Raw genomic sequence first — 22,966 nt, forward strand, 5'->3', positions numbered from 1 at the left:
AGATATCCCTTCCTACTGTCAGACTGACTCCTCCCGTCTTGGAGAGCTCAGGTCTGCGGAAGGAATCTGTGCAGTACTCCTTACTGCATTGAGGCCTTGTCCTCTTAGTGTTACAGTTACACCAAACACTACACTCTACTCGGGTGATCAGAGGTTAGTTTGTATATCGGATTATCGGTGAGACTGCAGTTCACTTATAATCTGGTATATATCTGTATTTCCGGTGATACTGCAGATCACCGGTAATCAGATACTCTCTGCGCCCACCGATCGTTACAGAACGCCAGACCAAAAAACAAAATGGACGCAAACACTGGTCGTCTGGGTATGCTTGCCACTTCGGTGGATAACCTCCATCAAGCACTGGGCCAGCACAAAGCTTTGATTGATGCCCTTTCAGGCTCTGTGCAAACCCTCCAGACGTCAGTTGATTCAGTGCGATCCCCTCCTAGTGATGACATACGTATGCCTGTACCTGATAAATTTTCCGGCCACAAGTCTGACTTCCGGAATTTCAAGAGTAGAGTGTTGTCATACTTCGAGTTAAGACCCCGATCCTCGGGGACTGAGACCCAACGGGTCATTTTCATTAAAACACTGTTAACTGGTGATTCCCAGTCCTGGGCATACAACCTGTCCCCCACTAATTTAGCTGTGACCTCAGTCGAGGAATTTTTTAAGGCTATGGCCGTAATATACGACGACCCTGACCTTGCGGCAACTTCAGAGCGGAAGCTCAAACTTTTGCGGCAAGGCAGAGGGTCGGTCGAGGATTACGCAGCAGAATTTCGTAGGTGGTCTGTTACCGCCAGATTCGACAATTTTGCTCTGATGGATTATTTTCTATCTGGGTTGTCGGAGGAGGTCTCTGATTTGATGCTAACCTTACCCGAGCCCACAACAGTCGATGAGGCCATATCATCGGCCATCAGAGTCGATCGTCGACTACGCCATCAGAGGCAGACTAGGGGCAGTCACCGGGTCAGGGTGACTTCGTATGTGGCACCTTCTGGTACGCCCGCAGTAACGGCATCTCCACCGGTGTCACCCTCTCCAGCCTCACCACCACCCGAACCCATGCAAATTGGTCGATCAAGATTGACCCAGGTGGAACGTAGGCGGAGAATAACAGAACAACTGTGCCTGTATTGTGCAGAAGCAGGGCACAGGGTGCGAAACTGCCCTAACAAGTCGGGAAACGGGTCTGCCTAGGAGTAGTGGGGGGTGACACCCTAGGCACTTCATTCTCACCCCAAAAAGAGAAGAAGTTACTTCTCCCCTGTACTATTACGTGGGATGATAAGTCTGTGGACACTGAAGCTTTTATTGACTCTGGCTCAGCGGCCAATTTTATGAACCTTGAATTTGCTCGGGAGTTGGGTATTCCTCTCACTCCAGTAAGTCCCGCCATTCAGGTCACGGCAGTAGACGATTCCCCGCTGCAACGGGATCGTCCCCTGTCTCAGACTCCGCAGGTGAGGGTCACGGTAGGGGTATTGCATGGGGAACAGCTACAGTTTTTCGTTTTGAACATGTCAACCTCCACTATTATCTTAGGCATGCCTTGGTTACAGGCCCACTCTCCACAAATCGACTGGGCCACGGGTCAGGTAACCAGATGGTCTGATCATTGTCACCAACAGTGTCTTGGAAAGGTGACATTGGGTCAGACCAAGGTGTACGTGGAGGGTGTTCCCGAGGTGTATTCCGATTTTTCTGATGTCTTTTGTCCCAAGTCTGCTGATCAATTACCTCCTCATCGCCCGTTCGATTGCCCCATTGATCTCCGTGCTGGTTGTATGCCCCCTAGGGGTCACCTGTATAACTTGTCCGGTCCCGAGAAGTTGGCCATGCAGGAGTACATTCGTGACAACCTGGCCAAGGGGTTTATTCGGCCCTCTCGGTCACCTGCTGGGGCCGGTTTCTTTTTCGTTAAGAAAAAAGACGGGGGTCTTCGACCTTGTATCGACTACCGAGGTCTCAATAAAATCACGGTGAAGAATCGCTATCCGTTACCATTGATAGACGACTTATTCACGCAGGTCACGACTGCAAAGATCTTTTCTAAGTTAGATCTGAGGGGGGCATACAACCTAATCCGCATTAGAAGGGGCGATGAATGGAAGACGGCCTTTAACACACCCGACGGGCATTACGAATACTTGGTGATGCCCTTCGGGTTGTGCAATGCGCCCGCCGTCTTCCAGGAACTAATCAATGAGGTATTCCGGGAGGTATTGGGTAAATTCGTACTGGTATACCTCGATGATATATTAATTTATTCCAATAACCTCCCCGAACACAGGGTCCATGTGAAATTTGTCCTAAACAAATTAAGACAGCATAGACTCTACGCCAAGTTAGAAAAGTGTATTGTTGAGGTGACATCCGTCACGTTTCTGGGGTATGTGATTTCTACCTCAGGTCTGTCAATGGACCCTGCTAAAGTCACAGCTGTCCTAGAATGGCCGCAACCTGTGGGCCTGAAAGCCCTCCAGAGATTCCTGGGTTTTGCAAATTATTATAGGAGGTTTATAAAAGGGTACTCCACGATCATTGCACCCCTTACCAGTCTCACAAAAAAGGGGGCAGATACTACCCACTGGTCTCCGGAGGCTCAGAATGCATTTTCTAGTCTGAAAAAATTGTTTTGTTCCGCACCAATCCTGAGACATGTCGACACCGCTTATCCGTTCATTGTTGAGGTCGATGCCTCGGAGGTCGGGGTAGGGGCTGTGCTGTCTCAGCGATCAGGGTTACAGGGAAGACTACACCCCTGTGCGTACTTTTCCCGTAGGTTCTCTCCGGCGGAGAGAAACTACGATATAGGCAACAGAGAGCTCCTGGCCATTAAATTGGCATTTGAGGAGTGGCGCCACTGGTTGGAGGGGGCAGAGCACACGATCACTGTTTACACCGACCACAAGAACTTGGAGTACATCGAGGGGGCTAAGAGGCTTAGTCCCCGTCAGGCCCGGTGGTCCTTGTTTTTTACGAGATTCAGGTTTATAATCACATACACTCCAGGTAGCAAAAACATCAAGGCAGATGCCCTCTCCAGGTGTTTCGAACCTGAGACAGCACAGCCTTCCACTCCTGAATCCATCCTTCCGCAGAAACTGGTGTTAGCCGCCACGGAGTCTTGGGAAGAGTGGACAGAGATCTTGGGTCCCTTTCAGCAGGAGGTTCCTGAAGGGAAACCCGAAGGGGTCTTGTTCATACCACTACCATTCCGGTTACAGGTTCTGCAACTCTTTCACGCCCATAAGAATGCTGGTCATCCTGGAGCTGCCAGAACGCAGGATCTGATTGCCAGGTGTGCTTGGTGGCCTTCCTTGGCAACAGATTGCAAGGAGTATGTTAGGGAGTGTGCGGTGTGCGCCCAGAGTAAGCCCTCCCGGCTGGCACCTGTAGGAAGGTTGCAGCCTTTGCCCACCCCGAGTGAGCCATGGACCCACTTGTCCATGGATTTTGTGGGGGAATTGCCCAGGTCTGAAGGCATGTCGGTCATTTGGGTGGTAGTCGACCGGTTTAGCAAAATGGCCCATTTTGTGCCCCTGAAAGGACTCCCCTCGGCTCAAGAACTGGCTGAATTGTTTATCATTCACATCTTCCGGCTGCATGGCATTCCGGAAGACATCGTGTCTGATAGGGGAGTCCAGTTTGTGTCTGGATTCTGGAGGGCATTTTGCCACCAAATGGGCATGAAATTGTCTTTCTCGTCAGGCTACCACCCACAGACCAATGGGCAGACAGAACGCATTAACCAATCCCTGGAGCAATTTCTGAGATGCTACGTTGCTGAGGCGCAGAGTGACTGGGTGAAATTTTTGCCCTTCGCGGAATTCGCTCAAAATAATTTAAAGAATTCCTCGTCGGGGTTTTCCCCATTTCAGATTGTAACAGGGAGGTCACCCAAATTTTCCCCTTTTCCAGTTGTCTCGTCTCCATTTCCAGCACTGGAAGATTGGCAGAGATCACTCAGGGACAATTGGGGAATTGTTAAGGGGAATTTACAGAAGGCGTTCCAGAGTCAGAAGGGTCAAGCAGATAAGAGACGGTCCGTGGAATGGAAGTTTCGGCCAGGGGATCTAGTCTGGGTGTCCACACGTCACTTGACCCTGAAGCAGCCATCTGCCAAACTGGGTCCCAGGTTTGTGGGCCCATTCTCCGTGACCAAGAAGATTAATAATGTTACTTATTCCATTGACCTTCCCACCAGCATGCGGGGGGTGAGGTCCTTCCACGTGTCCCTTCTTAAACCAGCAGTCCAGGTGGGTCCTACTCCTCCTCCTCCCGTGTTGGTGGATGCCCAACCCGAGTACGAAGTGGAGAAGATCATAGATTCACGTACTGTACAGAACTCGGTACAGTACCTCGTACATTGGAAGGGGTACGGGATTGAGGAGAGGCAATGGGTACCTAGGAACCGCATGCATGCGGACGAGTTAGTGAAGGAATTTCATGCTGTACATCCCGAGAAGCCTGGTGGGAGTTGTCCGGAGTCCACTCCTCGGGAGGGGGGTACTGTGAGGAAACGCGGAAAAGCCGCCGTCTCTCGAGGTGAGGCGGCTGTTTCCGCGTCCAGCATGGCGTCACAACGCGGAAAAAACGCTGCATGCCGCATGGGCAGTGCGGCGGAATCCGCATTGGTAACGGCGGAATCCACATCAGAGGCGACTTCCGCATTAGATACATTGTAAAACAGTACTGGTGTGGCTGGGACTGATAGTCCACCAAGATTTAGACTTACACGCGCGCGAGCACAGAGGCAGAGTTTAAATAGCAGTTAGAAGGGTGTCGGCTGACCAGCTGGGTCAGCTGACAAATTCCACTGCTCCCATTGGACCAGCAATTAGGGAGGTCCTGGAAAGGTCCTAGAGTATATATACTGCTGGTTGTTCACTTGCTCCTTGTCTGGCGTTGCGTTCACATATGTGGGAGCACCCAGATCCGTAGTCAGATCCGTTAGTGTGCCGGGACCAGCTGGAGCTGTAATCCTACACTAAGCTAGATTCTGTTGATAGCTAAAGTACTAGTTTGATTGTGATTATCTGTTATGACTTTTGCCTGCCTTGACTATCCTCCTGAACTCTGATCTTGCACCTCGATATTTCTGATACTCTGTTGCCGAACCCCGGCTCGTTCCTTGACTCTGCTTCTGCCTCCTGATTTTGTACCCCGATATTTCTGATACCCCGTTGCTGAACCCTGCCTGTACTTTGACTCTGCCTTTGCCTCCTGATCCTGTACTTTATCTGTCCGTGTGTGTACGACCTGGCTTGTCCGACCTCGAGAACCGACCTTACCGTTAGAGGCGGTTCCTCGCTCTGTTAGCGATCCTTCCTCCTGAGGGTCACTTTCAGATATCCCTTCCTACTGTCAGACTGACTCCTCCCGTCTTGGAGAGCTCAGGTCTGCGGAAGGAATCTGTGCAGTACTCCTTACTGCATTGAGGCCTTGTCCTCTTAGTGTTACAGTTACACCAAACACTACACTCTACTCGGGTGATCAGAGGTTAGTTTGTATATCGGATTATCGGTGAGACTGCAGTTCACTTATAATCTGGTATATATCTGTATTTCCGGTGATACTGCAGATCACCGGTAATCAGATACTCTCTGCGCCCACCGATCGTTACAGTGAAACTGTTAAAGAAACACCAAGCCTTTTCAGTGCTGCTGAGTAGATTTTTAGTCCGGAGGTTCACTTTAAATAACCCTGGCCTTTGCGCCAGTGCTGTAACTCCAACCCCCACTGCATGTACAAAAGGGTTCAGGTCCTGTGTACAGTCCCAGGGAGCATGCCCAGAATGGGGTAGAGAGGCAGCATCCATGCTGCTCCAGAGAACTCCCGGAAAGGTGATGGAGGAGGCCGTGGGACTGGTGGAGTCAATCGCTTAAGGCAGATGACCATACACTACCCAATTTTCCTGTATGATCAACCATTGAATCAGGAAGGATCAATTACATCCCATTCTGCTTAATCAATGGACGTTGGCTGATATCTGGTTGAATTATCAAATTGACTCAGTCAGGCAGAACGGAAAATATCAGTTGGTCGTGAAAGAATCAGCTGCTGTTCACATGACTTTGATCGACAGAACTGATTTTTCGTTTTAGAGCATGGAGGCACAACATTGTTCAGATCAATTAGTGAATCAGAATCGCACAGAATCTCACTGGTAGTGCATGGTCCACACTGTAGTTGATCCCCCAATCAAGTCGACCGCTTAATCGCTCGATGGAAAAAGTATTGTATAGGTGCGTTAATAGTAGCGATGGTCAAAGAAATGAAAATCATTTTGAGTTAATGCAGCATTATGCAAATTTGGTAGGCATATTGATGCAGCTTGAAAAAGTTTACCTCAGCAGGATTTCATTGGTTCGTTTTCAAGCTGCATACATTTGTATACTACATTTGCATAATGCTGCATCAACTCAAAATTATTTATATCCAATTGACTATCCCTACTTAAAGGATACCCGAGGTGCCTAGCACACAAATAACTAGGCTGTGTTCTTTTTTTTCTTTCTCTGCCTGAAAGAGTTAAATATCAGGTATGTAAGTGGCTGACTCCGTCCTGACTCAGACAGGAAGTGACTACAGTGTGACCCTCACTGATAAAAAAAAATTCCAACTATAAAATACTTTCCTAGCAGAAAATGGAGAACAGGAAAGAGATAAAAAGGGTCAATCGTTCGTAGATTTTAGCTCTGGCATACGACAATGAATGTGTCATTGAGCAAAAACAATAAAACAGTTAAAACTTAAAAAGTAGATTTAAACATAAAATAAAACTGTGGAATATCTTAAAAAGTCATTTTTAGGAGAAGGAAAATAGATACAATTGTTTATTTCATTCATTTATTTTCGCTTCAGTTGTCCTTTAACAGATTCTTATTGACTCAGGTATTAGCCGTAATTATCTCCTTTTTACTATACAAATGTATTAATTTAAAAACTCTGTGAAGGAGAATTAGAACATTGCATTTAGTTGCTTTTTAGTGTTTTACTTGTTATTTTTGGTGCTTTTTTTAAGCAAAACTTTATACATGTGTTAAACATTAAAATATTAAATATTTATGCATCTGCAAGAAATATTCAGCTGTACAAAAAAATCAACTTGGACTTGAATTCCAAACCAAACCCAAATTCCACCAAAGAGTCCTACATCTGATCTGTATAAACGTGGCTTGTCCTAGCTTAGTCTTCTGCTGTCAAAATAATTCCCTTTTAAAGCAAGGTTTCCATAACACTTCCCTACTAATTGATGTAACAAGCTTACTCAAACCATTAGGCAACAAAGCCGGTTGTAATGGATTTAGCCAATATCTCCTCAGACCTGGCTAGGGGAGCGCTCCACAAATCACCAGTTGTTCACATCGGGATTAGGAGGTTGTCAGGGTAACAATAACATGGCTCAAACTGGATAACCCTGGCCACTCGCTTTTAGCTACTACAGCAAGTCAGTTTAGCGGCTGTGCACTGTCATAGGCCAAATTAGCATAAACAAGCAGCTCTGTGGGGGGCAGAGCATGGTTCTTATCAATGTGGTACATTAGTCTGTACTGGAAACACGAGGATTTCACAGTCAGAAGTTATAAACCATCCTGGAGGGATTTTGTGACTGGAATATAAATAAGGATAGTGCATAAATAGCGATTTGTCAGAAGCTTACATTATTCCATGATTTACTGGATGTTTGGAATTCTGGAAACGTAAAAAGCTGAAAAAAATTAGTAATTGTAGTACAGTCGGTAATGCCCTCACACAGGGTGATTCAGAAGCATAGGCGAACAAAAATCTATTTCAATCATTAGTTAACATTTGGTACAGACATATTTCCTACATACAAGCAAAAAGAGATATAGAATTCTATAGTAACTGACACAAGCTGGATTCAACTTGACCCGAAAAAGGACCTCCTTGAGTGTAAATATAACATGTGCATGGGCACCCCCACCCCCCAACGTCACCTAAACATCCGGTGGCTTGCCAGATCCTTAAAGAGAAGCTCCGACCAAGAATTGAATTTTATCCCAATCAGTAGCTGATACCCCCTTTTACATGAGAAATCGATTCCTTTTCACAAACAGACCATCAGGGGGCGCTGTATGGCTTATATTGTGGTGCAACCCCTCCTACAAAGAAATTCTGAGTACGTACTCTTGGCAGTTTCCTGTCTGTGAACCCTGTTGCATTGTGGGAAATAGCTGTTTACAGCTGTTTCCAACTGCCAAAACAGCAAGCAGCAGCCACATCACTTGCCAGCAGTAAAAATGTCACCATGTGATAAATGTCAGAATATAAATCAGGGATTTAAAATATTTTACAATGGGCAAACACTGACTAAATCATTTATACATAATTATTGTAAAAATGAAGCACTTTTTTTTATTACATTATTTTCATTGGAGTTCCTCTTTAAAGGAAAGGTTCACGGTGGCTGTTAAAAAAATAAAAATGCCCATCCACTTACCTGGGGCTTCCTCCAGCCCGTGGCAGCCAGGACGTGCCCTCGGCGCCGCTCCGCAGGCTCCCGGTCCCCTCCGGTGGCCGACCCGACCTGGCCAGGCCTGCTGCCAGGTCGGGTCTACTGCGCCTGCACAGTACCGCCCGGAGGACGTCCGATGACGTCAGCGCGCCCCCGTGAGGCGCATTTTGAAACGCAGAAGAGCCCGACCTGGCAGCAGGCCTGGCCAGGTCGGGTCGGCCACCGGAGGGGACCGGGAGCCTGCGGAGCGGCGCCGAGGGCACGTCCTGGCTGCCACGGGCTGGAGGAAGCCCCAGGTAAGTGGATGGGCATTTTTATTTTTTTAACAGCCACCGTGAACCTTCCCTTTAAGGTGGCCATATATTGTTCAATCATGCTAGGTACAAGCAATGCAATTTTCTGACAGATTTACTGACCGCATTTCCATAGAAGTGAATGGAAAATCGATCGGAAATCAGATCGGACATGTTGGAAATAGTGGATCTGACAGTAAATCTGTCAAAAAATTGTATAGTGTGTACCTAGCATCTGATCAGAGAGGGATCTACTGTCTGCCCACACACCGAACACCAATTTCCAATATATTTCAGCATGAAATCATCCTGCTGCCACCCCCTAAGTGTATATTTGTCCCCCCAGGCTTGCCATAACATGTCGGCACGAATCGTGGCTTACTCTTGTAGCTGGGTGCTACACAGTAGAAAAAAAGGGGATGTGTGCTCAGACCAATCAACTCCTGACTCAAATACTGGCCGCCTCAAGTTATCTGACCAATCAAAATGGCAAAGCGTATGCAAATTGCATTCGCCCACCAGAATATGCAGGATCTAACCTGTCCACCTAAACTTCCTGCAGGAGTTGGCCCATGCAAAATTTTGCATCTCAACAGGGGTGCCGCGTGTAGGCCTCCTTGCACCCCCAAGAAATGAAGGGCAGTGCAGACACCCCCACAAGGCATCTACTGCCCGGGAGCGCCGCAACCGCCCCTCAGGGAGGGGGGAGTGAGAAAGCACAGCCAGCACACCCCCCAGACATGGCCTGTGCCCAGGGGGGACCACCCATGCTGCCCCCCCAAAGGATAGCTACCCTACCCTTGCGAATTGACTTACCTGTGGTGCCATTTGCATGGTTTGGGAGCAAACACACCAATGGTGAGGTGAGGGGGGGGGGGGGTGCGAGGCGCAGACAAGCCCCCAGACGCTGCCACCGCTGGGCAAGCCTATCTGCACTCTGCCCCCCCCCCCCCCAACACCCAAGGAAGAAACACAATTGTATGCTACACAGTAGAAAAAAGGGGATGTGTGCTCAGACCAGTCAACTCCTGACTCAAATACTGGCCGCCTCAAGTCATCTGACCAACACAAATCTTGTAGATTGGAAAAGAGATCCGCAACTATGTCTTCACAAAATTCTTTATGTAGGACATATCCTAGTACAGCAAAGACCTGCTAGCTTCTTGTAGCTGGGGTCACCATGAGCACCTGTACCATGTGACACACCGAGATATGTAGTGACGTCCTACAACTCAGGTCTCACATGGTACAGGCGCTCTTGGTGAAGCCAGACACCATAGGAGGCCAGGATTTGCACTGGTGTGACAGGTATGCCTTCAACACTGCAAATGGAAATGAGGGAGGGGGGACCACACATACATCTGAGGAGACTCCAGCCAGCGGCCCATTTTTTTGTCACAATATTGATCGCCATTACCTCAGCACAACCAATTAAGCCCTTGAAATAAAGCCATACAGCATTCCCAAACAATCTGTTTGACCAATTTTGGATGAAAAGCGATCAAAACATCGATCGGGCGGCCATATTACAGCACTGGTTCTCCACCGTTTTAGTAAAATTATCAGATCGGAAGGTCAATCGGCCAGCAAAATCAAGCAATGTATGGGCACCACAGTGATGTCTGACTGACCTCCCAGCGAATTGTCCTTCTGCTCACCCTGCCCATGGGAAACTGCACTGTTCCTCCTCCCTACTCCATAGTGACAGATTCCCCCCTAGCCTCTTGGCTATTGACACATTTCTACACACCTCCTCCCCAAACTGTAGTCCAAGGGAAGGAGTCTGGAACCCCTGTGGGGGATGATCCTCGTAAGAGTGTACATGGTAGTACTACTAAATTACAAAAAAAAAAAGCTCCCAACTTCTCCTTTTTCGGAGAGGTCCCTCTTTGGGGACCAAATCCCCCTGTCCCTCTTTCTTCCTCATTTGTCCCTCTTCCAGGACTCATGTACAGATCTGTGTACATATATGTGTTAAACGTGGTCAGAGGCGTGGCAGGGGCGTGATTAAGGGCGTGGAAGGGGTGTGTCCTAAAGTGTCCCTCTTTCTTATCTCAAAAAGTTGGGAGGTATGAAATAGTACAGATTTATTTTCAGTTCTATCTACCCAACTGAGTCCACCAACTTTTCTGTGCTCTTTATTGTAGCTCTGTTATGATAATGTGCTTAATAGGACATGATTTCAGCAAGCTAAGCTCCCTACTATGATATGAAAGTCAAAGCAACTGCGTGAGTGTTTGTTATGTAGTGAAAACCATTTGGAATTATTAATACAAAGCGCTTGTGTTTTTTCTCGGTAACAATGAAAGCGATAGATTGCTGCTCAGTGATCACTCAGACTGTTGAGCAGGCAGATATTTGCATGAGCAGATGTGCCCATCCAGCCTCCTCTTACATCTGCACAGTTTCATCTGCTGACAGTTGTGCTGATTTCTCAGCTTTACCTCAGAGCAATCTGTTGGTAGAGAGATGGACGGTTCACACTGACATCCAGAATGACGCGGCTCAGCAAGCTCTTTGAAAAACAAGTATCTAAACATCTAGCAAATGCTTCCAGTTTACTGAGAAGCAAAGTATACTTTATGTCTGTCACTATCAGCATCTATTTTCATGCATACGGCATGCTACTGAGGTAAACTTATGCCTGTATCTGGAAAATGTGCTTTCCATAGTCTATTTATTGTATTTATAAAGCGCCAACATATTACACAGCGCTGGACGTTAGTTTAGGTTACAGACAATATTTAGGGGTGACATACAGCAATATGACAATACAGTAATACAAGAAAACCAGATCACACCGCACAGTACTATAAGTGCAAGGTAATGCTTAGTCACTGGATGGGAGCATGGAGCTAGTAATCACTTTATGGATCCTTTTTGGACCCCTTTCAATAAAGTAATGCTAAGAGGTCCAAAAAACTTTCAGTGGTTAAAATATATATAACATTCTAATCCTATATCTTACTTAACCACTTGAGGACCCACCCTTTACCCCCCCCCCCCCCTTAAGGACCAGTGTTATTTTTGTGATCTGTGCTGGGTGGGCTCTGCAGCCCCCAGCACAGATCAGGTTTCATGCAGAGCGATCAGATCGCCCCCCTTTTTTCCCCCCTATGGGGATGGTGTGCAGGGGGGGTCTGATCGCTCTGGTGGGAAGGCTTGTTGCGGGGGGGCACCTCAAAGCCCCCCCCCCGCGGCGACATTCTCCCCCCTCCCTCTCCTACCTGCTCCCCCGGGAGATCTGGGCTGCACAGGACGCTATCCGTCCTGTGCAGCCAGTGACAGGACGTCCCCTGTCACATGGCGGCGATCCCCGGCCGCTGATTGGCCGGGGATCGCCGATCTGCCTTACGGCGCTGCTGTGCAGCAGCGCCGTACAATGTAAACAAAGCGGATTATTTCCGCTTGTGTTTACATTTAGCCTGCGAGCCGCCATCGGCGGCCCGCAGGCTATTCACGGAGCCCCCCGCCGTGAATTGACAGGAAGCAGCCGCTCGCGCGAGCGGCTGCTTCCTGATTAATCAGCCTGCAGCTGGCGACGCAGTACTGCGTCGCTGGTCCTGCAGCTGCCACTTTGCCGATGCACGGTATAAGCGTGCGGTCGGCAAGTGGTTAAGCACTTCAGTATCTGGCGTCTCTGGACTCTTAAGGACCAGAGACTTTTTTTCTAAAAAAAAACAAAAAAAAAACCTGTGATCACTGTGATTGGCTCACAGTGGTCAAGGGCCGGGAGCCAATTAAATTGAGATATGGAGCTCTGCTGTCCGCGTGACAGCACAGCAAGCAAGAAAGCTGTTGCCATATTGGTGTGAAAGGCAGGAATAACTGGCCACAAATAGGGTGTAGATTTTAACTATGGCTCTCTGTACTTAAAGACATTTTTTGTATATCTTTGTTGCCAATGTTTTATTTTAACTTAGAGATCTTTGAAATGTGAAAGAACGTGACAGGAGCACTTTAATACTGGAATGGGGATTATGAGGTGTGACTTACGCTCTCCACGCTATATCTCGTAGCAGGCATGTGGTGGGGACCAGCAGTAATCCAAGCCAGAAGTAGCTGTTCTTCAACACCGTCTCTGCCTGAAACACAAAGAGGTAAGACTGATGAACTTCATATATCTGATATAAGAAATCTCGGCACAGGTCACCTCATAGCTGAAGTATTTCAGTAATATAGGACATCAATGTGTTCGTAAAATCCTTCAAGATACAAAAATTGAGCGACCAGCACCGGTAGACTTCTCAAGTAGGGCTTTATTCACATCAATCAGTGAACATAGTTGTAGCCAACATCCATTTGCATGTAGATGTAATAAATAACTCTAGTATTATAGCTCTGGCTGCTTTGCAATGGATTATAAACCCAATGGATCAGGGTGGTGTCACATTGAGGTCAGAAGTCTTCCGATGCTGGTCACTGAATTTTTGTATCTTAAAGATTTGAAGTCTGTCATTGTCGGATGGACTGGACCTCTGCACACATTGAGAATTTATCAGAGGAGTGCCCTCCAACATAGATACTTTCACAAAATCCTTCTACAGGCACAGGTAAAACCTGGATACACAAGGAAAACAAACCACACCATGTTATTTCTATGGGGTTTTAGAGTCAATTCTATGGACAGTAACACCATTTATACTGTTATTTTGCTACATATACAGCTGCCGGCTAATAGCTTTGTTAGCCTACACAGTTTCCTATGCAAAAGAGATTTGCATATAGGAGAAATTCTAAAGAGGAACTGTAACCAAGGATTGAACTTCATTCCAATTAGTAGTGGATACCCCCTTTACCATGAGAAATCTTTACCTTTTCTCAATTAGATCATCGGGGGGGGGGGGGGGGGGGGGGGGGGGGTCTGTATGGCTGATATTGTGGTGCAGCCCCTCTCACAGCCTGATGTCATGACCATGGTCCAGAGCCTCATTGCATTGTGGGAAATGAGGACTCTTTCCAACTGCCAAGCAAGCAATACATCCCTCTGTGCATAGAACTCTTAGTAATGAACATTCTGTGCAGAACTAAAGATGTCACCACCAGTGATACATTTCAGAATGTAAATCAGGGCGAGGAAAGATGTTACAATGGGCAAACACTGACTAAATCAGGGGTGCCCATTAGGTAGATCGCGAAGGCCTTCATGGTAGATCCCGACCCCACTACATTTTCCATTCTGTATATACAAGTGTGCTCCTAAAATTGTACAGAGGAAGATCACTTTGACTTGGTAATTTTTAAAAGTAGCTCACAAGCCAAAAAAGTGTGGGCACCTCTGGACTACATACTCTATAAATGAATATTGCAAACAATAAGCAAGTCTATTTGTTACCGGTATGTCATCTTTCACTACAGTTCCTCGTCATTGTCAGCAAACCTATCATTCCTTTAATCTCATCTTCTATCCACGTATTTCCAGTTATAAGAGACACCTTACCGAAAACGCCTTTAAGTCATCAGCAAGCAAGAAAACGTTCATAATAATTTTGACAGCACTTTTTCACCTATGTTTTGGTAGTTTTTCAATTGCAGAGTGCTGAGAATGTATGTTAAATAGAAGATGAAAAATTATCTCCTAGGAAAAAACTGAATAAAACACTATTCAAAAGTAATATTAGTGTAAAACAAGTAAAATACTTGCAAATAAAAACATTTGGTTTGCCAAATTGAGGTCATGTGACTACTGCCATACTTCTCTATTTATTCTCAAACTCTCTTTTTCTCTAGCAGTCCAGAACTTGCCCCTCCATAAGTCACTGTTGAATGGAGCATAAACATATTGCTTAGCTTTGGGGATTGTCAACGTGATGCAAATAATTCTGGCTTGCTGGCAAACTGAATGCAATTTGTTTGCTGCTTAAAAATGGATCAATGAAAATGAAAATTGACATAACAAAATATAAACATATTCTGTACACTTATGTAGTACTAGCCCTATTAAAAAATATATGACTCCCCTTTCTGTTTTCCAGTACAGCAAGTAAAAACTTGAGTATTTATCCATGCAAAAAAGCTTGTCAATCAGCCTGTCAAATTCAGTCACGTTTCCTGAAAAATAAATAGAAGCTAAAAAACGGCTATCTGTCAGGGGACAGACAGCTTAAAAGGCAGAGGGCCATATCCTATTCAAGGTGATAAGTAGCTTGCAGATGCGAGCTACTTATCACCTTGCCATCGCGCGAGGATTACCGGCAAATCCTATTGCCCATATCCTTCGCGCGATGGCCGATCGTTAGAGAGCATTACTCAGGCGAAAGCCTGAGCGATGCTCCCTTTTACCGAGCGATGGGGAGTGAGGTTTACCTTGTGGTGCTGTCCATCAGCACCACGGCCTCACTCCCCACACATGCGCACTCGCCCGCCGAACATCGCCGACATCTTCTGCCGCAGCATCTGGGGGTCTCCTTTAATAAGGAGACCCCCAGAGCTCCCCGTCGGGTCGCCGCACAGTTTAGAAGCCCCCGCGCAGCTCTGCCGGGCTCCCCTGTCATACGTACCGCCGCCGATCACCCGCCGCCTCTCGCCGCAAAATCCGTCACGTAATTACAGTGTATCTAACACTGTAATTACTGTGCGCATAGAAGGAGCCCGGGCAAAGCATCTTTGAATCTGCAGCCGGGCTCCCCATTGGTCTGCTGTCTGAGCCATGGATTCTTTTCCGCCTGGGGGGGTCTAAAGTTTAATTAGATTAGGCGATGCCCCCATCGCCTAAGTTAAGAACTCGCCAGTGCTTAGCGCTGGCGAGTTCAGCAATAGAATATGGCCCAGAGTGTGGATTCTAAACATTAGTTGACAGTCTGGTGCACTTTTAAAAATAAAGCTATAAAACCCAAAAATTAAAATATAAAACTCTTCCTATACTATTAATGTTCTATTTATAAGCCATACTACACATACAATTTATTATCTCATAAGTTTATTTTCACTTTAGATTCACTTTCCATTTAATTGATTGGTTTACTTTGAAGCTGCGCACAAATTGCATGCAAACGATAATTATTTGCATGTTAGTGGCCACTTCCCGTTAGCCTCCCTCCAGTTTTGGGAAGGGGCAGCAGGAGTCACAGGTGTGCGATTTCCATGGCTTGGGGTAATTCTTCTCTGAATAAGTGTTTGTAAACTTCATTAGGGATAAAAATGTCAGCCAGGACTCTGCAGCCATCACTGCTGATGGGTGGCCTCGCCATAGTTGAGTCATATTTAGCAGTGTGGGGCCGTGTCACTGTCTCCTTTGGACATATAACAAAGAGCAGGTGGTCACATTCTCAGTTATCAGTTGCTGGTGCCAAATTCATCAGCTGAGGTCAAAGTGAGAAGATGGCTGGAGGAATTTCGCTGTCCTTTCAGCTGACCCTCAGATAGGGCGGCATCTCTAACTCCCTCACAGAAATAACTAAAACTAGAGGGATGCAAAGCTCCATACAATAAAATGATGCCTTCTCTAAGGGTCAGGAAAATCAATGTTTGTTATTTATGTTTTCAACACTGGATTGTTCTATATTATGGCATATCACAGCGATATAGCTAGTACATTTCAGAGATTCTTGTAGGATGCTACCAGCAATAACATTTTTCAAGATCTTCCTATGATGCCAAACATATGAGTAATTAAACGGTACAGATGAAACTTGAAAAATTAGAATATTGTGCAAAAGTCAATTTATTTCAGTAATTCAACTTAAAAGGTGACACTAATATACGGTATGAAATAGATTCATTACATTCAAAGCGAGATATTTCAAGCCTTTATTTGTTATAATTTTGATGATTATAGCTTAAAGAGACACTGAAGCAGAAAAAAATAATGATATAATGAATTGGTTGTGTAGTACGGATAATTACTAGAACATCGGTAGCAAAAAAAATATTCTCATATTTTTATTTTCAGTTTTACAGCTTTTTTATAACATTGCATCATTCTCTTATACTTGCAATTTACACACTACTCAGCATTCTAAATGTTTTTACAGAACAGGCAATGAACTTTTGACCCGTCCTGAACTGTTCTCTGCAAAAGAAAAAAAAAATACAGTTGAGGTAAAAACCATCAGAAGTGTGAGCTCTCTGCGACTTTGAAAGTCGTAGAGCTCAATGGCTATTGGCATAGATAACGAGTTTCTTAACTCTTCCTGTACTGGAAACAATTATTAGACTTATGTCTCTGCTTCTAATGCTTTATTTCTTAGCTGTACTACACCAATTCATTATATCATAATTTTTTTTTTCGCTTTAGTGTCTCTTTAAAGCTTATGAAAAACCCCAAAATCAAAATCTCCGACTATTCGAATATTAGAGTATTGTGTTCAATATTCTAGGCTCAAAGTGTCAGACTCTAATTCATCCAAAACACCTGATAGGGTTCCTATTTCATATATTAGTTTCACCTTTTAAGTTGAATTACTGAAATAAATGGACTTTCGCACAATATTCTAATTTTTCCAGTTTCTCCTGTATATTTATATAATTTTCTTAGATTCCATTTCCAATGTGAAAATTCACATAGCAAACAGACAGCAATGCAATTTCAAAGGAGTAGTTTCCATTGAATGCTTTTTTGTAATCCATTTTAATGCAAAAAAAAAACCAAATAACAGATTGCTTGCTGCAGATTTGTGCACCGTGCATTGCTCTGCATGTAATGTAATGAAAAGTAAATGTAATGCTCCGCATGTCGTTGCATGTAATGAAAGTCAATGTTCCCTCATGTGAATGTAAATTTTTGTGTTTTTGATGTGAAAAAAACGCATGCCTTTTATAAAGTTTTCCATCTGTCGTGCTTCTTGCTGTTTCCTGTGTAGTCACAGTGATGTTATGTTGGTATGGAGATTAAAAAATGTATGCGAAAATTTGCATTCAAACGGCACTAAAGAAATACATGCTTTTTAACAAATTCGCATTAAAATCACATGTCCACAACCTCAAACCAAATGCAAGAGGGTGAGAATGGGTCCTTATAAAACAGCATGAACTGCATAAAAATGTCTTCATAAAACCATAAACAGAAAACACCACTTTTTCATGCTACTCCTTATCAACTGACTAATACTGCTAAAATAAAAAATAAATAAATGTAAAATGAAAAAGCAACAGCAACAAACAACATTTGTAAAGCAAATTTCTCCTACAGGACTTAACATTTATAAGCATGGTTCAGACCAGTATTTGGTTGATTGGTAAATTCTGGTACAGAGGTGTGGTAGGGAAATCCAAAGGGTAGGGGCAGAATGACAGAAAGCTCTGGCTACAAAGGTTTTGAGGTGCAATCTGGGAGTGACCAAGTTTATGGATCCTCCTGATCTGAGGTTGTGAGAGGTGTGGTGCAGTTTCAGCAGGTCCTTCATGTATCCAAGGCATGGGGATTTGAATGTCAACAGTCCAACCTTGAAGAGTATTGTCCATTTTACAGGTAGCCAGTGCAGTGAGCAAAGAATCGGCATAATGTGACAGTGGCGAGAGTAGTAATCTGGCATCAGCATTCTGTACTAGTTGCAAGCAGTTCAGGTCCTTGTTTGGGAGGTCTGCATAGAGGGCATTGTAGTAGACCAGCTGTGATGCGATTAAGGCGTGAATTGGGGTGGAAAATCCTCTGGGGGAATGAGACGTTTAATTTTCACAATGTTCCTCAGGTGAAAGTAAACAATGTAATAGCATAAACAAAATCTATACGCTATTACAGATTCTTCATGTTATCATCCGGACGGTTAGGTTACCATTGGCCTTCAAGTTAAGGGTTAGAATACCATTGTTGTTCATGTGAGGGTTAGGTTACCACTGACCTTCAGATAAGGGTTAGGTTACCATTTGCCTTCAGGTGAGGGTTAGGTTACCAATGGCATTCAGTTGCGGAGGAGCTAAATTACCAATGGCAAAGCAACATCCAACTTCAGAAACAGGGCCGGTGCTACCATAGAGGCAAAGGAGGCAGCTGCCCCAAGGCCCCAGAGCTTGTAGGGGCCCCCAGTGGCTACAAGAGGAAATATTTTTTTTTTTCAAATTGACCTTATAGTTTTTGAGAAAATCGATTTTAAAGTTTCAAAGGAAAAAAAATACACATTTAAAAACCAGCCGACTTTCATGGTTAACAGCAAATCCACCTTAAATTCTAGAAACCCTAAATATGCAGGAGATGTTAAGGAGATCATTGGGAATAAGAAGAAAAAACAATTTTTCAAAAAGACCTTATAGTTTTTGAGAAAATCGATTTTAAAGTTTTGAAAGAAAAAAGTATACTTTTAAATGTGGTAAATGTCACTTTTAGTACCTAACGGTAGTGTAATTTTACATGTATCAAAAGAAAGAGCAATACATTTCCTGACGGGGTTTCCAGGGGGTCCATATGCAGCCGAAGTGCTTTGGCCAGGGATCGCTATACAGCCGCAATATGGCTGTATGAAGATACCTGGCATTTTTTCCTATTTTCCCAATTTTTTTTATGTTTAGAGTGTGGGAATCTTTTTTTTTTAATTATGTGGGGTCCCCCCTCCTGAAACTTTTTAACCCCTTGTCCCCCATGCAGGCTGGGGTAGCCAGAATGTGGAGCTCCGACCGATTGGGGCTTCACACCCTGACTATACCAGCTGCAAAAAAGGTCCCTTAATGCCAATTTTTGCTCCGGGGTATCTGTTGGGGGGGGCCCCTGGGTTAATTTTGCCCTGGGGCCCCATTGTTGCTTAAACCAGCCCTGTTCAGGAACACATAGACAGGCGCACCTTCAGTTGTGACTCAAGGACTGGACTTGCCAAAAGGTAAGGTGAGGCAGCATGCAGGGGGCAAAAGGAACAGACACACAATGGGCTGCAATTTTTAACATTCATCAGCATGAATATTTAATGGTCCGACATTGGAGAAAAGGGCAGGGGAGGTAGGAGGTGTTATTACTTTTCCTCAGGCAGCAAAAAGCCTAGAAACACCTCAGATTCCAGCTCTGTGAAATATGCTGTTTCTCATCCAACACTTATCTCTAATCAGTCCGCCAGCCTGAAAGCGACACGCATTTAACAGCCAACATTAATGCACTGCGCTGCTCTTTATAAATTGGGACCACCAATTCATTTCACAAGTGCCGACAGAGACGTGTCAGTCAGAGATGACTTTCAGCCGCCTACCCTAACCTGGGTTTGAATTTAAAAGGCGTCTTCAAGGTAGAAGGCTTTCTGGTCCTGTGCAGAGTCACTCAGCCATGCTGTTTGAGGAATTCCTGTTCCTTCTGATGGTTGACTGCCTTTTCAGAGCACACAGCATTGGAAAACAGCTACAAGAATATCAACTGTTAAACTGCTTAACCGCCTTTGATGGCTTTATGTTACCTGATGTGAAATCTGCTTTCTATATTAAGTTCTGGACCGTCTGGATTTTATCCTCTTTGAGTCCTATCAAACTGCAGCACAAAAGGCCCCCGTTGGATCTCCTGGGAACTCTGAACACTAGTTTTGGCACACACAGAAAGAGTTTATTTGTGTAACTTTTTTCAACCTCCATCAAAGGCGCTATTATACTTTTAACAGCCTTATACACCTGCAAACTCAGCGGATATGTTGAACTCCTGGCAATAATAGTTAATGGGATCCTATCTTAAAGATCCTCATGGGGGATCTGTGGAAAATGACATTCATGAAAGCCGGCCGCGTCTGACATTACGCCAGGTCCGATACAGGCAGCGGGGGCTGCATTAAACCTGTTCGGTTTGTTCATCATTTTACATAAATGGCACTTTTTTCCAACATAAAAAAATGACAGCAGGCTGTTAATGAGCACAGATGAAATACTCACAGGCCATATTTTATCATGGCTCCTAATCTGGAAATTATATAGATCTAGAGTAAAATTGCACATTAGGCTCTCTGGACCTGAGCACTTTATTCAATGGATGCTCTGATGGTTTGTTTGGAAAGGATACAGGGAACTGTGTGAAACCATCCCCCAGGCAGCCATTTTTGTTCTGTGCAAACTTAAAGCGGATCTGAACTCAGGACTTCCTCTCTGCTCTAAAAGAGGCGCAACAGCATAATGACCTTAAAAGAAAAATATTTCTTTGTTACAGCCGATACTAATCCTGCAATAAACCTGCAGTGTGTCTACTTCCTGCTTTCATGGAAACAGACATATTGTTAACATCCTGTGATTTCCAATTAGCCTCTCTGCCATGGCAGTCAGCTGACACAGCTGAGGGATCAAATTACAACTTGTGATTAGACACAGATGAGGGGGAATTAGACAAGCTAAACTCTCTAAATACATACAGGGTGCATTTCGCCCGGTTTTCCTTCTGTTCTGTGCGAGAGTTCAGGTCCACTTTAAGCAGCACTATTCTCTAAGATGGAAATGTAATTTCTGCTGCCGTATTCTTCCCTCAGTAGGACTCACAGAAGGAGGCAGGTTCTTAAATAATGAATAGGTCACTCCTGTTCCTGATTCCAGCATATGTGGGCCAAGACCACTGACTGAGCATAGGCGTGCAACCTCAATTAAGGTCCTATAGGCTTGAGATGCCAGATGCCTGATCTGGCAGTTCTCAGTTTGGGAGACATTCATCCAATGGAATACAGATGTTGAAGTTCCAGCTCTACAATCCAGTTTTCAGGTGACATCAGCCTGTTACAAGAGTTCTCTTTCTAGACATTGGACTTTTTTCTTACATTAATGAAGAAAAAGTCAGATACTTGTCTAAGGGGAGACTCTAGATCCTTTAGAGCCTCTCCTGTCCTCTCTCAGTCCCCTCGCTCCAGTGCTGTCCCCTGTTTACATTTGCCACCTCTGGGAGCCCTATGGAAGGCTTTAGGAGCACTTGTGTCCCTGAGTGGTCCCAAAGACGGGCGGCTCTGTACTGCGCGTGAGCGAGAGTGCTCGAGCGCAAGGGTGCCAGAAGGTGTATTTGACCAGTTAGCCAAATACATGCAACTGGAGTGACAGCACTGAAATTAAGGCTTGCGAAGGCTCTATAGGATCCAGAGTCTTCCCTCTCCATAGGTAAGTATTAGACTTTTTTTTCTCAAACTTCAATGTTTTAGTTTAAAGGGAACCTTAAAGGACTTACAAAAATTATTTAAAAAAAAGTTAAATACCTATTGTGAATTAACATCCTTAGGGGATGCCATCCGTGCCCCCTGGTTCATTCCACTGTGTCTCTTTTATAAATTCACGGCTCCGGTGGGGTCCCGACCCGATCCCTCGGGTCTCATGGTCGTAAAGCACGTGAGACCGCCGGGGACGAGGTCAGAGGTATTTAACTTTTTTAATAATTTTCACCTTGTAAGTCCTTTAACTGAGAGGGATATGGATGTTTCCTTTTAAACAATACCAGTTGCCTGGCAGTCCTGCTGATCTCTTTGGCTGCAATAGTGGCTGAATCACACACCTAAACAAGCATGCAGCTAATCCAGTCTGACTTCAGTCAGAACACCTGATCTGCATGCTTGTTCAGGGGCTGTGGCTGAAAATATTAGAGACACAGGATCAGCAGGAGAGTCAGGCACCTGGTATTATTTTAAAAGGAAAAATCCATATCATTCTCCTTTTAGGCTCCCTTTAAAGGCTGTCTCTAAACACATACAGTATCTAAAAACCTCTAAACACATATCTAAAAAAAATTTTTTGCTTGAAAAGAGTTTTCTGCGGCTTAAAATCCTGTCTTGAAATTTTATCAGAAACTGCTGTGTGAGAGATTTCAGATTTCTGGTTTGGTGGGTGGGTGTGGCTGCTTCCGTCTAGCTTGCATCATCTCCACTGTTCAGACTGCAAAGTGGAAGGCGCAGACTGAATCTCTCTGGGAAGGTAGCAGCCTATAGCACAGATCGTTTGTGATGCAGGAAGTGGTGATTGGCTGAATTCCTTATCAGATATTTTACAGATGCTCTATTTGGTATCAATTTCGACATAGACCTAAACAAGCTCTGCAACTGTGCCCAAGAAGATTTATAAAAAACATTATTGCCTTAACTGAAAAGCATTATATTAGGCTTATGGACTAACCAAGAGTTAATGGTCAACCAATAGGTAACATTTTGGGCAATCAAAAATTCCAATCACTGTCCCAACTCGTGATCGATGGGTAAACGGCGCCAACAAAATATACACATGTACAAGTGTAGTAGGATGGCATTTCAGGAGGATATTTTGTTTCAAGCAAGTTCCCATGGGCTTCTGTGACATCAATCAATCATTTGCACATTTGCAT

General features: G+C 44.8%; 1 protein-coding gene across 7 annotated transcripts in view; it reads right to left on the reverse strand.

Moving 5' to 3' along the window:
• The window catches only part of ATP8A2 (ATPase phospholipid transporting 8A2), a 970,290-nt gene that overhangs the window by 141,533 nt on the left and 805,791 nt on the right, over positions 1 to 22,966 (reverse strand). For all 7 annotated transcript variants that reach the window (XM_068266975.1, XM_068266976.1, XM_068266977.1 and 4 more), the window contains one exon: positions 12,787 to 12,875. In XM_068266975.1, the coding sequence (XP_068123076.1) occupies positions 12,787 to 12,875 (89 nt within the window). The remainder of the gene's footprint in view (positions 1 to 12,786; positions 12,876 to 22,966) is intronic.

The sequence above is a fragment of the Hyperolius riggenbachi genome, chromosome 2 (assembly GCF_040937935.1).
Source record: "Hyperolius riggenbachi isolate aHypRig1 chromosome 2, aHypRig1.pri, whole genome shotgun sequence".
Taxonomy (NCBI): Eukaryota; Metazoa; Chordata; class Amphibia; order Anura; family Hyperoliidae; genus Hyperolius; species Hyperolius riggenbachi.